Source organism: Podarcis pityusensis (assembly GCF_964106645.2).
Source record: "Podarcis pityusensis genome assembly, chromosome: 12".
Classification (NCBI taxonomy): Eukaryota; Metazoa; Chordata; class Lepidosauria; order Squamata; family Lacertidae; genus Podarcis; species Podarcis pityusensis.
In genome coordinates, this window is record NC_138037.1 from 6,634,445 (window position 1) to 6,651,420 (window position 16,976).

Sequence of the window (16,976 nt, forward strand, 5' to 3'; positions counted from 1 at the left end):
TCTCCTTTCACACCCTCAAGAATCCATGTTATCACATCAAGTGCTTGCCGTGCCTCCTCCTCCTCCTCCTCCTCCTCCTCCTCCTCTTTGAAATGTGAAAACTTCCACCATCCTACATGCTGGGAGTGGCTAGCCAAATGTTTCCAGGCCTTGCACTTGGAGAGAGAATACGAAGTGGATGCTGTGTGGGCGTAGGAAGGGATTTATGGCTCTTCTATGTCACACTGTTGCACGAGCAGCTGAGCAGGACCAGTAAAAGCCAGTTCCTGAGGTACAAAGCTGGTCATTTGTGGAGCACTAGGAGGGACGCGGGTGGCACTGTGGGTTAAACCACAGAGCCTAGGACTTGCCGATCAGAAGGTCAGTGGTTTGAATCCCCACAACGGGGTGAGTTCTCGTTGCTCGGTCCCTGCTCCTGCCAACCTAGCCGTTCGAAAGCACATCAAAGTGCAAGTAGATAAATAGGTACCACTCCAGCAGGAAGGTAAACGGCATTTCCATTCGCTGTTCTGGTTCTCCAGAAGCGGCTTAGTCATGCTGGCCACATGACCCGGAAGCTGTACGCCGGCTCCCTCGGCCAATAAAGCGAGATGAGCGCTGCAACCCTAGAGTCGTCTGCGACCGGACCTAATGGTCAGGGGTCCCTTTACCTTTACCTAGGAGGGCAGCAGTGGTTGGCCTGGTAAGCTCTTGGTTTGGCTTCTGCAGACAATGGGTGGAGAGTGCTCCAGTATGGGAGCCAAATGCAGCTCTAAATGGCCCTTGAGACTCTTTTGTATTTGTGCCTGGATTTGACTAGTTTTTCTGCTGATATACCGTATTTTTCGCTCTATAAGACGCACCAGACTATAAGACGCACCTAGTTTTTGGAGGAGGAAAACAAGAAAAAAAAAATTCTGAGTCTCAGAAGCCAGAACAGCAAGAGGGATCGCTGCGCAGTGAAAACAGCAATCCCTCTTGCTGTTCTGGCTTCTGTGATAGCTGTGCAGCCTGCATTCGCTCCATAAGATGCACACACATTTCCCCTTACTTTTTAGGAGGGAAAAAGTGAGTCTTATAGAGCAAAAAATACTGTAATTAATTGCCAATACTTTGTTACACCATGCTTCTAACGATAGATATTTGGAGTTCTTCCAACATTTCACAACTGTTAACCCACTGCAAACAAGCAAGCAAGCAAGCAAGCAAGCAAGCAAGCAAGCAAGCAAACAAACAAACAAACAAACGGAATTTTGACATATTGGCCAGGTGGAAACACAGGCAGCTTCCACTTCCATGCCCCTTGAAATTCCCAGACGTCCCTAGCTATGACTGCAGGTGGAGACTAACAAACATCTGTGCGTTGTTGCTCTGCCTTTTCTCAAATGATCTTTAGAGCATGGCACAGGGAGTGTTGATGAGAGTGTATAAAGGAGTGGGGCCTAGTCTAGTTGCGAAGCCTCCCAGGATACCTGCTGCTCCTTCTTAAAGCTGCATTTTGTACCTCCTGAATCTGTAGGATGGGGTGTTTAGTTTATGGCACTCCAGATGTTTTTGCTTTACAGCCCCCATCATCTCAGACCGTTGGCTGTTCCCATGGGGGCCAGTAGGAGCTGGAATCCAGCAGCACCTAGAGGGTTACAGATTCGCCACCCGTGATCTTAGGAGGGGCACCCCCCTCTTTCATGAGATGTAGGCTCTTCTAAACAGAGACGTCCTTCCATCTTGTGCATACAAGTAGGGAATGCCACATCTTAGATCAGGGATGGAGAACTTGTGGCTTTCTAGATGTTGCTTGGTTGCAATTCCCACCATCTCTGACTGTTGGGTATATTGACCGGGGCCAATGGAAGTTGGAGCCAAGCAACAACTGAAGGGCCACAAGTTGGCTACCCTGGGTGCAAGATGCAGCTGAGGAAATGGAGGGATGAAGGGAGGCAGGGGAACGTTGGACAGAAATGCACAATCTGTCCTGCAAGCCCCAAGTTAATGCCAGTGGCTTGTTTGCTCCAGCCAAAGGTCAGGCAGGGTCTTCTAAAGCAATTTTTTGTAATGCTAGCCTTGATATTGATTGCACTATTTGCTGAGTATATTAAGACCAGAGGGATAATCCAGTGTACAGTTGCCTGCGTAGTTTCTGTATCGCACCCAGCTTGCCTTAGCAAGCAACTGATAGGATGGTCGTTGCATTTCTACCCCCAGAAACTTCTTCGCAAACAAGAACAACATGGCCACTTTCGCAAGCAGCTGCTACCTCTCTCCGCTGTAACAGACGTGGAGTTGGCTGGCTGCTTCATGCACTGGCCTGTATGGCAAGAACGGAACAGCTCCTTCTTCCAGCTGTTGCTTACAGAGAGTTTGCTCGGTTCTGGAGTGAGAGACAACCGCAATACACACCTTCGTTAATTTATTTCATTTTCATCTCTCCCTTCCTCTAAAGAAAGGTGGGGGAACTTTTCTGCCTCAAGGGCTGCATTCTGATCTAGGCAGCCTTCCAGGGGCCACATACCAGTGGTGGGTGAGGCCAGAGCCAAAAGTGTGCAGAGGGACACATGTAAATTTAACTCTTGTACAGTAGGTTATTTTCTACACACACAGAGAGATGTCCCTCCATGTCCTGCACCCTGACAAGCAAGAGGCATTGTTGTTGTTGTTGTTTAGTCATTTAGTTGTGTCCGACTCTTCGTGACCCCATGGACCAGAGCACGCCAGGCACTCCTGTCGTCCACTGCCTCCCGCAGTTTGGTCAAACTCATGCTGGTAGCTTCGAGAACACTGTCCAACCATCTCGTCCTCCGTCATCCCCTTCTCCTTGTGCCCTCCATCTTTCCCAACATCAGGGTCTTTGCCAGGGAGTCTTCTCTTCTCATGAGGTGGCCAAAGTATTGGAGCCTCAGCTTCAGGATCTGTCCTTCCAGTGAGCACTCAGGGCTGATTTCCTTAAGAATGGATACGTTTGATCTTCTTGCAGTCCGTGGGACTCTCAAGAGTCTCCTCCAACACCATAATTCAAAAGCATCCATTCTTTGGCAATCAGCCTTCTTTATGGTCCATTTAACGCAGGCACGGCCGGGGATCTCCCTCTTTGCCGCTTCCAGCTGCTCCAGGACCAATGCCTAAGCCAATACTGCTCATCACTTGTAACCAATGAAGTTGTGGCCATATTTAGCCCACTAACCTTAAATGTCTGTGTCATGTGTCTTTATTTCCACTGGAGGGAGGAGGGAACTCGCCACGCAATGGGGCTAGCTTTACAAGTGGGTGATTTGAGCGCAAATCAAGCCTAAGCCAATCCTATAGCCACTTACCTGGTGAGTAAGCCCCATTGAAATCAGTAGGACTTGCTTCTGAGTAGATGTGTAGAAAGTTTAAGAACTTTTAAAGAAAGCTCAGTCATTACAGAGGCAGGTGAATCTCACCCATTACTGGAAATAAGGCCAGGCTTTCCAAACCACCTTTGAAGTAGTACCTGATACCGTGAACTTAGTCTGTGTTTGTGAAAGCTATAGACGTGTGTGTGTGTGTGTGTGTGTGTATGTACAGTATTAGCGTTCTTGACATAAACTACATAGGATACACAGTTCACATTTTCCATATATTTTAAATTGCAAATCCTCATATCAATGTGGTCAATTCACTACATTTTTCTGATTTCCCTATGTGCTAACAAAATCTCCCCCTGTCACTTCACTAGTAATAATACAAATAGTTATGTAGGATTCACCTTTGTAATTTATGTGCACAGGGTTTTAAATCTCTACGAATTAGAAAAAGTGATTTAAGCAATGTTATATCTTTTAGGTCCTCGTATTTAAATGTTCCGCTAATTTTTTTATTATTATTATTAAAAATAATTTCTTTAAAAATCTCCACCCCACCAAAGGGAATATTATCAAGAAACTGCCAAGGAAGACTGCAGTCAGCATAAATGACACAGCGATATTCTGCGTGGAGCTGGAAAACAAGTGCCAGAAATTCCGGTGGCTAAAGAACAAGGAAGAACTGAAGCCCAACAGCAGAATTGCCATCACTTCATCCGGCAAAGAGTACAGCTTGATAATCCGAGATTGTAAAATGGAGGACTCAGCAGAGATTGTGTTTGTGGCTGACGAGTGCAGAACGTCCACCCAGTTTACTGTGTCCGGTGAGCTGTTTTCTCTTCCTCTATGTGAAACCCACAGGATATGGTTGCTCTGCAGCTTATGGTATAGGCCAGCACTAGGATGAGGAAAGTGGGATGCGGGTGGCGCTGTGGGTTAAACCACAGAGCCTAGAACTTGCCGATCAGAAGGTCGGCGGTTCGAATCCCCGCGACGGGGTGAGCTCCTGTTGCTCGGTCCCTGCTCCTGCCAACCTAGCAGTTCGAAAGCACGGCAAAGTGCAAGTAGATAAATAGGTACCACTCCAGCGGGAAGGTCAACGGCGTTTCCATGCACTGCTCTGGTTCGCCAGAAGTGGCTTAGTCCTGCTGTCCACATGACCCGGAAGCTGTACACCGGCTCCCTCGGCCAATAAAGCGAGATGAGCATTGCAACCCCAGAGTCTGCCACGACTGGACCTAATGGTCAGGGGTCCCTTTACCTTTAGCTTTAGCTTTAAGTCTTAGGTTCCAGGGCTTCTCAAGGGACGAAGCTGGCCCTCTTGTGGAGGACTGGAACACAAGCCGATCTCCTGAAGAATAAAAGTTTCAGGCAGCTGTTTGAAGCAGCAGGGTGGAGCACTTCTCCACCAGTCCATCTGTTTAATATATTTGTGAAAAGAATATATAAAAATGCAGTACGGAAAATTGCTTTCAAAACATGCATATTAGTGAAAACTGCATCCAAATATTTCCTATGAGAAATTTGTTGCTGAATTTTAATGAGGATTTTGAAAAAATGCAAATTGCTGCGATTCCTAAGCAAACCCAGAAGCTGTTGAGACCCTAGTGACCCGACAGTTGCATGTTGCTTCCCTCTCATGCTGAACAAAACGATCTTGCACCTGAGAAGGCTCTTTCAGAGGAGGTGGGGATCTGACTAAATGTTACTAAGCTTAATGAGTCAAGGGTCAGTACCTAATATCTGATTTCAGTATGTAGCCAACCTACTGAACCTGAGCTGGATGCTAAACAGGCCGGCACTTTGCAGCTTTGGCCTTCCCGTTAAACTTCAGGGGGGATGACAGTATATCTTGTGACACATATATATTTATGTAGATCGCTAAGGAAGGAGGGTGTATCAGGCCAAGGTTCCCTATTTTTATTCTGTGTCTTACGAAGTCTGATGGCTCTATTAGAAAAGCGCCTTGTTTGCTTCATGGAAAATCCTGGTGGTTCCATGTTAACATGCTGGTCACATTTAGGCAGTGCTGGATTTACGTACAGTGGACGCTTGGGTTGCAAACGTGATCTGCGCGGGATGCACGTTTGCAACCCGCAGCGTTCGTAAACCACGCCTGTGCACGTGCGGGTTGCGATTCAGTGCTTCTGCGCATGTGCAAAGCGCAATTTAGCGCTTCTGCACATGCGCGACTGCCAAAACCCAAAAGTAACCCGTTCCGGTACTTCCAGGTTTCGGCAGTCCACAACCCGAAAAAACGCAACCTGAAGTGGACTCAACATGAGGTATGACTGTATAAGCTAAACAAGCTATAGTTTCGGGCCCCACTCTCTTGGGGGCCCCCCAAAAAAATTAAAGGAAAAAACAACTGGCTGCACATTTCCAAAATATAAGATAAAAAAGAAATAAAATAAACCCTACATACAGCAACAGTGTTTTGTGTTGTGTAGGCTCCTATGATGTAAGTCAGGGGCCCCGCCTGCTAGGCTGCTCCCTAAAATATCACTGCTTTGCTCATTTCTATGTATTTAGGGTGCCTACATTCTGCATGCGCAAATGGCTTTAGATACCTATTAGGTCCATAAATTACCATCTATTCAACACAAAAAACAGTAACAATTTGTTGTTGACAAAGGACACCTGGACATACAAAGGGGCCCATTACCTTCAGTAGCTTAGGACCTCATCAAACCTAAATCCGGCCCTGCATTTAGGTAGAAAACTTGGACCCATTTTTGGAGCCACTGCCCCACTCACCAGCCGTGCCTCTGGCATTTGGTTGCGGATCCCATGTGCTAACATGGCTGTGTCAATCACAGTGGAACACAATGAGCTTAGTGTAATTTGGCTTTTTGTCAGCATCTGCAAGAAGGACCTTCCTTGCCGAAAGGCGAACTGTGCCGAAGTTTGCAATCACCATATTAAACAACAGGGATGGCAGCAGAGAGACGCTTGTGACAGGCATACCCTCCAATGTGTTGACTCGGGAAACCAGGACACGTGTTTCCCCAGGCCTGTTCCTCATGACCTGTGCGATCTCGCAGAGCCCAGAAATGATTGCTGCGATCTTGCACATTTCAGGCACCCTGCTGAGAGCAGGGAGCCCAAAACTGATTCAGCAGTAAAGATCAGGTTTCCTGGGGGGGGAAGCGGCTGGAAAAGTGGAAGTCTGGATGAGCTCTTAGGCTAAAAGGAAGCAAACTTAAAGCTGGGTGTATTAAAATAGCTGCAATGTATTGTAGGGTTTGTCCTCCCTGAAGCAAGGGTGAAGAAGGCTGTGGAATTTTTTGGTAGCTGGAGACAAGGACTGATGTCTGGCACAACATGACTTTTAGCGTGTTGCCTCTGGCATTGATATGTGTGTATCCCTAAATGATCTGGTCTTGAACGATCTGCATTGGCTCCCAGTACGTTTCCGAGCACAATTCAAAGTGTTGGTGTTGACCTTTAAAGCCCTAAATGGCCTAGGCCCTGTATACCTGAAGGAGAGTCTCCACCCCCATGGTTCTGCCCGGACACTGAGATCCAGAGCCGAGGGCCTTCTGGTGGTTCCCTCACTGCAAGAAGTGAGGTTACAGGGAACCAGGCAGAGGGCCTTCTCAGTGGAACGCCCTCCCATCAGATGTCAAAGAGATAAACAACTACCTGACATTTAGAAGACATCTGAAGGCAGCCCTGTTCAGGGAAGTTTTTAATGTGTGACATTTTAATGTATTTTTAATCTTTGTTGGAAGCCACACAGAGTGGCTGGGGAAACCCAGCCAGATGGGCGGGGTACAAATAAATAAATAAATAAATAAATAAATAAATAAATAAATCCTGGCTTTTCAAACAGATCAACTTATTTTTTCCTCTTTTTTCATACTACCCAGCTCCAAAGAAGCCTCCATCGCATCCACCAGTTGACCCAGTGGTGAAAAATAAAACAGAAACCTCAGTGATGCTATCCTGGTCCCCGCCTAAGATGGATCGCCCCATCCCTATTGATGGATATGTAGTGGAGCGTAAGAAACTGACTGGATTCACTTGGCTGAGATGCCATGAATCCCCCGTTCCTGAAACCGAGTTCACTGTGAACAACCTTGCTGAAGAGGCTGACTACCAATTCCGTGTGTCTGCGGTCAACAACTATGGCCAGAGCGGCTACCTTGACTTCCCAGGAACCCTGCACCTTGGTGAGTATGAAAAGAGGAGGTGTTTGCAGTCCTTGAGGTTGGGCGCGTAGACCTGCTACATCTCATGAAATGAAGAAGCCATTGGAAGGTAGTGAGCCTGGATGTGAGCTTTAGAGCATCAAAAGTGATTGCTGTGTTGGGTTGACTATGTGGGAATGTTCAGGGATGCAGGAGAGGATATATTGTTTGATTATAGCCTTTCCAACTTCTGTAAACAAGTTCACAATTTAGCAGAGTAACACCCCCCTTTTTAAACTCACAGCGGATGCGTTTGCTCAGGCTCGCTAAAGCCTCTATAATAACTGTTCTGGTATTTTCCCCTTATTCCCTCATAAAAGATAAGACATGACACAGTCTTCTATAAAAGTATAAAAAGAGTTTACTCACACATCATTCTGTTCACAATCGGATCCCAGAAGGCAGACTTAGCTTAGAAAAGTAACATACACCTGGAAACTATCCGATAAGGAGACAGTCCCTTTGTCCTCTCTTGGCTGGAGGCCAAGAGAGCATCTTTGGCTAAGCAGATGTTGCTTCTTCGATGCATGTAGTCAAAGAGAGAGAGATGGCTGCCCTGCCCTGTGTTTTTGTCGTTACCTGCACAGGTGAGGCCACGCCCACCTCTAGTCATATGCAGAGGAAGTCTGTCCCAGCCCAGAAGGACACAGGAAGTTTACCTGCCGGCTGGACAAACATTCCTCCCCATGTGTAAACATGTTCACTCTAGGATGTTGTACTTGACTGCCCTTGTGTTTCACATCCCACAGACTATTCAGAGGTGAACCTAATATTCAGCAGTAACTTATTCAAGGTTCTTGGTATGATTTAGTAAGGTTCTGATATGAGTTAGGATTAACCTCCTCAGGCTGGTCTCGCAGGATCTCTGAGAAGTTGGTTAGGCTAAGAGCCACTGAGGAAGAACAAGTTAGATTGAGAGTATTGTGGAGGGTAGGAATGATGGAGGAATTTAATTTTTGTGAATCCTGCTTCTCACCTCCTGGGCTAATAGGTGGATTGAAATGTAATTATTCTTTAGAGTTTGCATTTCTCCTATTTTTGCAAGACAGTTCTCATCTCCAAAAATGTGAGCCAATAATAATTTCTCTGGTCATCCAGTGTTATGTTGGCCCTGAAGCCCGTGAAGGGGGAATTCCTTACCCTGTAGAGTTAAGGGAGAGAACCCCAGCAGAGATTTAAAACCAAAAATATGCAGCAAAGCACGGAAACACAGGCTGGCAGATCTTTAAAATATGCCCTTCTAAGTTCCTCCCAAAGTTCCCCTCTTCCCCAGCATAGAAAAAGACCACACATTTGGTAAGTTAAAAAATGGTTTACTTACAAACTCTTCAAAGGTCAGGTTCATGTGCTTTTTCATACATCAGTCAGAAAACACAGGCAGTAATACTTGGCTTAGTTACAGTGGTGAAAGTTCCTAAATTATTTTTGCAGGAACTCTAGATGAGCTTCTCATGTAGACTGATGTACAACAATAGAATTGATTACCTTCCTTCCAAGGTGAGGGGGAGTGACCTAGCGAAGCCTGGCAGGACAGCTTACTCTATGGAATTAACCTCTTCATGCATACTTAAGCATGTTGATTATATGAGACTGGTTATCTCACAAATGTACCATATTTTTCGCTCTATAAGATGCACCAGACCACAAAACACACTGTGCTGGTCCCGGGGGAGGTTACCGTGAGGCGTGGTCAGGGGCCTGGGTCGAGGGTCTGTAGACTGTCCTCCAAGGGTGAAGCGGGGTCCAAAGCGAGGAGCCGGGCAAGGATGGGAACTCTGGAAGAACAGGTCTGGGTGCTGGCCGAAACAGGTCTTCAACGATGTTGCTCCCGCAACCTGGGACCGGGCTGACTGGCCTTTATCTTCTCTGAGGCCAGGGGCAGTCCCGGCCCCCAGGTGACCCGCCTCTTCTGGCCTTAAGGCGAGCACTCCTCCTGGGAGAACCCAGTTCCCTCTGCCTCTCTGCCCTGAGCCTCTGCAGCTCAGGAGAGGCTGGAGGGTTACTGGACCCAGGGGGAGACTCACCTTCCCCTGACAGGGCTGGGAGAGGCGCACCTGTAGGCAATGTGTCCTCAATCACCTCCGGAGCCAGAGTGGATTCACCTGGTGCCTGCTCCTGAGGATCTGGCACAGGTGCAGGCGCTTCAGATGCAAGGCCCTGCCCCAGCTCAGCCGGCCCTGGAGGCGGGGACTCCTGTGCAGGCCGGGATTCCTCCGGTTCAGCCTCTGAATCAGATTCCCAGGCCATCACACACACCTAGTTTTTGGAGGAGGAAAACAAGAAAAAAAATATTCTGAATCTCAGAAGCCAGAACAGCAAGAGGGATCACTGCACAGTGAAAGCAGCTTCCCCTTACTCTTTAGGAGGGAAAAAGTGAGTCTTACTTTTTAGGAGGGAAAAAGTGAGTCTTATAGAGCAAAAAATACTGTAATCTCAATACAGCAGCAGTCTACCTAAGGATGACGTGTTTTCTGAGTTGCATTACCTTCGTTGTCTAATAGTTGGTCATTTCAACTGCATTTTCTTCTTCTGTTCTATAGAACCAGTCCTGGCTGTGAAAAGCCATCTGAGAAATGTAGAAGTAGCGCCAGGCAGGGATGCAATCTTCACTGTTGACCTCACTAATACCTGTTCCGGCTCGTGGTATGTTAATGGCAACATCGTGCAGAACAGCGATAAGTACATCATTACCAGAACCAAAACGTCGCACAGCCTCACTGTCAAAAGGGTCACAAGTGTTTTCAAAGAAGCAGAGGTGAAATTTGTCGCCAATAATCTTGAAAGCACTGCCAAGATAAGTTTGAAAGGTATTTTTATATGCATATTTCTTAGGATTTTTTATTTGCTGGGGAGAGAGGGGCCAGAAATCCAGAAGCAAAGAGCTGTGTTTCAAAGCTTGCAAACTCTGCCTTAACCACCCAGATGTGTGAGAAAGTGGAGGCTCAGTTGTTCTCGCTAGTACATCTGGAAGAATAAAGGGGTCATCACTTGGGACCAAAAAGATCTTAATGTAGGCACCAGGCAAGCCTCACTGGGGAGGCCATTCCATTCCATTCCTTTGTGGCTTAGGACCCTCGTATCTACGGAACCACCTCTCCTGGTCTGCCCCGCAGAGGACCTTAAGGTCCATGAATAATCATAGTTTAGAGGTCCCAGGCCCTAAGGAAGTCAGATTATCCTCCACCAGGGCCAGGGCCTTCTCAGTGATGGCTCCGACCTGGTGGAATGCTCTGTCCCATGAGACCAGGGCCCTGCAGGGTTTAACCACCTTCCGCAGGGCCTGTAAGACAGAGCTATTCCGCCTGGCTTTCAGTCTGAACTTAGCCTGATATTTTATTCCCCTTCCTTCCCTCACTCCCATTTTTATGAAGATTACCCACTCTGGGATCCCACAGCTAATTCTCCCCTGGCCTCCTCGCTCGCCCACATAGGACTAATTTAGCCAGCTAGCCCTGGTGATCATATAACGTTTATTGGATGGCTTTCCCCCCAAATTGATTTTTTAATTCTGAATTTATTGTTATTCACGTTTTATACTGTATTTTATGCTGTTTTTTGTTGTATCAATTGTTTAAAATTTGTTGTTAGCTGCCCTGAGCCCGGTTTTCTGAACCAGGAAGGGCGGGGTATAAATAAAAAAATATTTATTTATAATCAGGATGTAGCCACCAAAAAGGCCTCAGTACAAGTGCCTGACTGAATAAATAGCTGCAAACAATATTGGAATCTGAACATCCAAATTCCAAAACACTGTATAAAATGTTTTATAAAACTGTATCACAAATATGACCATTGGCCTTTGATTATCCAATAAACCAAATGCCTTTCAGCCTTAGGCCGCCTACAGTGGTCTACAAACAGGAGGTGGTAGTCAACTAAGTTTTACTCAGAATTAATCCATCACAATTATATATCAATTCAAAATACTCCGTAAAATTAAACATGGGGGGAGGGGAGGGATATAAAGTATAATCTGAGTAACGACAACTACAAAAACTGTGTGTGTGGCAGGGGAGGGTTATTGTTTTTGTTTGTTACTATGGTATGCATTTTTTGTGTTTTTATATTGTAAATCACTTTGTGATGCTTGGATGAAGAGAAGTATAATAATAATAATAATAATAATAATGATGATGATCTTTAAATATTATAGAATAACAACAAAATATTTAAACAAGCCAATGTTTGTATATATAGAACTCATCAGTGAAGACTTGGAAGCCGCCCAGAGTGGCTGGGGAAACCCAGCCAGATGGGCGGGGTATAAATAATAAATTATTATTATTATTACTTGTTCTCTTAGCCCTTTTCAAACCATTGAATAATAAGATTATGTATTTGCCTGACTGGTCAACTTCTATGCATGGAATGGGAGGGGACACCACCTTGACTTTTGCCTCAGGCGTTAAAATGTCTTCAGCAGCAAAATGTCTCCTGGCAAGTCTCTTTCTCCCCTTTACATTGCTGCTGCTGTGGAATTTCTTTGAGTTCATTCCACATGTTCTCCCCGCATCCCATGAAAGCTCTAATGCCTTTATTACAATGTCAGCGTTGTGTAAATCTTCAAAGTTTGAATTTGTCTAGAATGCAAATTTCACAGTCCAACCTTTCCCCCCTTTTTAAAAAAATGAAATTAAACCTCACTCTGCTTCAGATTTGGGGGGAAAAATCACCTGATTTCCCAGTTCATGCAAAATGTTGTTTCAGTTGTATACTCAATCCATTTGCGCCCTTTGCTGCCAACTCTGTTTTGCACCTCAACTTACTTTTCTAGACGAAGTGGCAAAGTTTGTCAATGAATCAACCCCCGGAATCAAGGTCAAGCTCTCAGAGAAGTTTGAGCTGGTGTGCGAGGTCTCATCAGAGAACGAGCCCGTCATATGGAAGAAGGGTAAAAAACCTATCAGGCTGGACCAGAGAGTGACATTTACCTCTCAGGGAGTTAACAGAAAGCTCATTGTCCACAATGCACTGAAAGAAGATGAAGGGATTTACACCTGTGAAACAAAGGACGACAAGTTAACATTCCACGTTGAGGTCGAAGGTGAGCAGGGGAATCTGATTGCTTCCTTTTCGCCATGACATAGCAATGTAGTCATCCTTCCTTCACAAAAATCTTGCTGACAATATATTTCTGGTAGTTGAACTGGCACTTTTGTTATTCTAGTGCTCACAGTAAGGTTGCTGGTTGTTCAGGACTGAAAGCAGATGGATATGTTCAGGTATAGGGAATCCGACGGCAGAAGATCTAGGAGTGGCATGTCAATAGCTATGTTTTCAAGGGAGCTGTGTTGTGTAAATAAACAAAAATCTGCCCGTCTTCCCTTATGGGGGACACAAGAGCCCTTATAAAGTCCTTTGTAGGTTCTCCATCGGTTGGAGAAAATAACAGAGGCCAACCAGAGAATATTGAGAAGCAAAGCAGCTTGTAAGTTTGATCTTTATTGAACTGTTGCAACAGGGTGCTCCCCTCACACGCAGGAGAAGGAGGAGGACCCAGAACAAAGGTGTTCCCGCCCTTATACAGTGGTACCTCAGTTTACATATGCTTCAGGTTACATACATTTCATGTTACAGACTCCGCTAACCCAGAAATAGTACCTCGGGTTAAGAACTTTGCTTCAGGATGAGAACAGAAATTGTGCTACGGTGGCATGGCGGCAGCAGGAGGCCCCATTAGCTAAAGTGGTGCTTCAGGTCAAGAACAGTTTCAGGTTAAGAACGGACCTCCAGAACAAATTAAGTACTTAGGTACCACTGACATTTTAAATTGCCTGCCCTGGAGTCCAAGACCACCACTAGAAACATCATACATACATCACAGAAAGGTCGGTCTACAACAGAAATCTGAGTGCGTTGTTTATCTCCTGTCTGGCAGGTTACCTGTTAATGATCACTTGATTGGATTACCTGGGGAGCCTGGCCAGTCTTTTGTAATGATAAATAATTAGTTCCTGACACAGGCTCACCCTATTCATACACAGACATACCCTTAAGACAGGATTTGTGAACAAAAAGACAACGGGGAGGCTTTTCCATTTTCCTTTGACCTTGCAGAGAAATATTTGAGGTCAATTTGGGAGGGACAAAATGGTTTTTCAGGACTTTTTCTGTGGGGTTTCAGACATGTGGTTTATATATGCAGTTATGAACATTTATTTTTTATATATATATATATATATATATATATATATATATATATATATATAAAAGACCTTAATTTTTTTTATTTCAGTTGCATCGAAGCAGCTAGGCCATATTTCACCTACACTTTACGGTCTACATTGTAAATATAGGACTGATAGCAAGGAAACTTGTTGCAAGAGATATTTCACCCCCTCCCTCTGGAATACAATGTGTTATGTACTGAAGTTCTCACCCTGGGCCAGCAGGGGGATACTGTAGATAGTTTTCACTCAGGTCCACATATGCAAATAAGGGATTGAAAGTGACGTTCAGTGATTGGATAGTTACAGAAAGTTGTTTCAGTTGCGTTGTAGTGGAGCCCTATATAAGCAGGCTGGCTGAACCCTTCAGTTCAGTTCTGTTCTGGCCTGTGAATAAACAAGAGCTGTTTGAAGAATTGCTGTGTCGTCTGATATGTTCACCCACAACTTAACACAATGCACACGCACCTGGCTGGCCATAGCAGGAAACAGGATATAAGGCAACCTTTCCAGGGCTGCATGTCAGTGGTGGACAGGGCCAAAGCAAAGCACCTTGCTCTGTAATTTGCTTCCTTGTCACTGCCGTCTTTGGCAGAGGGACTATTGGCCGTACATTCCTGAGGTCTGCTCCATGACCACCAAGAGCAGGGCGTCTAGCACTGCTGCACCAATTCTTGAAATTCCCTCTCTTTGGATTTTAGGCAAGCACCCCTACAGTATTATCTTTTAGCTGGTTGCCTTTTTCTGTAATGTGTTTCCCAGCCATGTGTTTGTGTAGCTGAAGTTGGTTTACTGTTTAATTTTTGTACTTTATTCTGTGTAGGTTATATTGAGTTTTAAGTTCTTAAGTTGTGTGTGTGTGTGTGTGTGTGTGTGTGTGTGTTAGAAGTCAATAATTAATAAGCATGGACCAATGGTACCAAATAGTATGGGAAACAGCCCTACTAGAAAAATTAACCAATAAACTGAAACTGACATGGGGACAAACAGAAGAAGACGCCTTTACCCCGGTATGGCTCCCCTTTATCACATACACAGCCCAACAAGACAATGACAATAATCCACCAACAGCATACAAATCAATATGTCTAACCTGATCCAAAACACCCACCCACCCCACTCACACACGAAAACAAAGATCATCACAGCCAACCACATCCTAGGCCAACCCCAACCTCTCTCACCATCAAAGAAACACAAATGAACAGCAGAGAACCTGCACGAGCAACACTGACACCAAACCCCACATACATTAAGCAAAATAGAAACATTGCCACCCCCCCACCCCCACCCCCATCTCCCCCCCCACCCCAATGTCTCAACAAATGAAACTGATTTGTAAAAATGTTACATGGAAAAAATACGAGAAACATTACACATACTTCAAAAAAAAAAAAGAAAAAAAGAAATCAGTAATTAACTGCTGTGCTTTGGCATGTGTTTTATTTTCCCCACTGTAGAGCCTGTGCCCGTGTTTGCCAACAAGGAGAAGGTACAGAAAGAGATCAAGGTTACCTTTTTAGAGAGTGCATCTCTTCTCTGCGAGGTGTCCCAGGAAAACACAGAAGTGAGGTGGCTCAAGAATGGGAAGCAGATAATCTCCAGCAAGAAATTCAAGATAGAAGCTGAAGGAAAGACCCGGCGACTGATCGTGCAGCAGGTAGAAAAAGAGGATGTCGGTGATTACACCTGTGAGGCTGCTGGCCAAAAACTCACCTTCAAAGTCATTGCAGAAGCTGCAAAAGGTTTGGATGTTTTCCTTTATATGGTACTAACTATATTTGGGACTGCCTTTTCTGCTCACCAAAGTCCACACCCCCCAGCACACACTCTTATCTCCTGGGCTACCAACCATGAAAATTTGCACACCCCACATTCCTTGATGGTCTGCTGCCTAATTTGAATGGAAATGGAGAGCAGGTAATGTTGAGGTATAATGTAGCAGCCACTGGAATGTCAGCCCAACTGACTGCCCTATTGGGCATCATTTTAGAAGCTTTTTTTATATATCAATCAATCAATCAATCAATCCAGAGACCCAACAAATCGTTACAAAGCAATGCACAGTTCATACAGCCTACCTCCAGGTTAAACAAGCATTTTGTTCAGACTTAAAGATAGGGATCATTGGTTCTTGCAACCACCGATAAAAACTTTGCCACTGCTAATGTTCTAGCATTTGTCCGGTCTTCCAATAGGAACCTGACATAGTGAGCCTCTGATTTTCACGGGGAAGGTACCAGCAAGGGTAATATCAGTTCAGCCCTGGCTTGCTCATATTTTGCACAGTGCAGCAAAATATGTTTTATAGAATCGATGTCTTGAGCACACAAGCAAGGTCTGTCCTGGTAGGGAACTTTTATATATATATAGTGAACAAGTCCTTAAGCAGACTCTGTATCCATGATTTGAAAAGGGGACTGTTGCCTACAAACAGAGTTTATAGATCCGACTGCTGTGTTGGGCTGCAACATGAATTTTGTGTGTTAATCCACAGGAGACTAGTGTTGGAGGAGAACTTGCCTTTTATGGGGTATATTAAAAGTGATTATAAGTTAATGGGGAAACCTTGATGTGCTGTAAATTGGGAGTTTGGAGTTACAGTCCTTGTCCTCTTTTCTCCCTCCCCTCGACACAGTTGCAGAAGTTGAGGACGCATTTGTCAACAAGGAGAAGGTCCAGAAGGAGATCAAGGCTGCTGTTTCAGAGAACGCCTCCATCACCTGCGAGGTGGCCCAGACCAAGACAGAAGTGAAGTGGTTCAAGGAGGGAAAGCAGATCACCTCCAGCAAGAAATTCAAGGTAGAAGCTGAAGGGAAGACCCGGAAGCTGATTGTGCAACAGGTGGAGAAAGAGGATGCTGGCGAGTACACTTGTGAGGCCGCTGGTCAAAAGCTCACCTTCAAAGTCATTGCGACAGCTGCAAAAGGTTTGCCTTCTCTCCTTTTATACCTTACTGCTTTACGTTTGGGGCTGCCTTTTCCACTGACCAAAGGCCAACCCCCACACATGACTTTATCCTTTCACCTTGGCTGCCTATGTTGAAAAAAAATTGCATATCCTGCACTCCAAATTCTGCTAAATGAAATGGAATAGGAGAGAATCTCATGTTGGGCATGAAGTGGTAGTTCTTGGTACTCATCCTCTCTGTCTTGCTTGGGCACCACTTACTTGTCCAAAGGTGACTTACAAATTATTTTGGGAGGGTGTGGATATTGCTGCAGGCACAGAGTGGCTGAAACGGCAGATGGGTCTTCTGTGTGATATCCCTGCTGTTAGTGTTTTACTGAGTTCCCATACAAAACGAAGAATTCCTA

At 45.3% G+C, this 16,976-nt stretch overlaps 2 protein-coding genes across 24 annotated transcripts in view; one reads left to right on the forward strand and one right to left on the reverse strand.

The window, feature by feature from the left end:
- Positions 1 to 16,976, reverse strand: part of LOC308459086 (7-alpha-hydroxycholest-4-en-3-one 12-alpha-hydroxylase-like) — a 393,862-nt gene that overhangs the window by 110,944 nt on the left and 265,942 nt on the right. The gene's annotated exons all lie outside the window — the stretch shown is intronic.
- OBSCN (obscurin, cytoskeletal calmodulin and titin-interacting RhoGEF) overlaps positions 1 to 16,976 on the forward strand; it is a 264,501-nt gene that overhangs the window by 31,204 nt on the left and 216,321 nt on the right. For all 23 annotated transcript variants that reach the window (XM_080973891.1, XM_080973911.1, XM_080973892.1 and 20 more), the window contains exons 4-9: positions 3,863 to 4,123; positions 7,172 to 7,474; positions 10,033 to 10,299; positions 12,267 to 12,536; positions 15,120 to 15,404; positions 16,298 to 16,588. In XM_080973891.1, the coding sequence (XP_080830017.1) occupies positions 3,863 to 4,123; positions 7,172 to 7,474; positions 10,033 to 10,299; positions 12,267 to 12,536; positions 15,120 to 15,404; positions 16,298 to 16,588 (1,677 nt within the window). The remainder of the gene's footprint in view (positions 1 to 3,862; positions 4,124 to 7,171; positions 7,475 to 10,032; positions 10,300 to 12,266; positions 12,537 to 15,119; positions 15,405 to 16,297; positions 16,589 to 16,976) is intronic.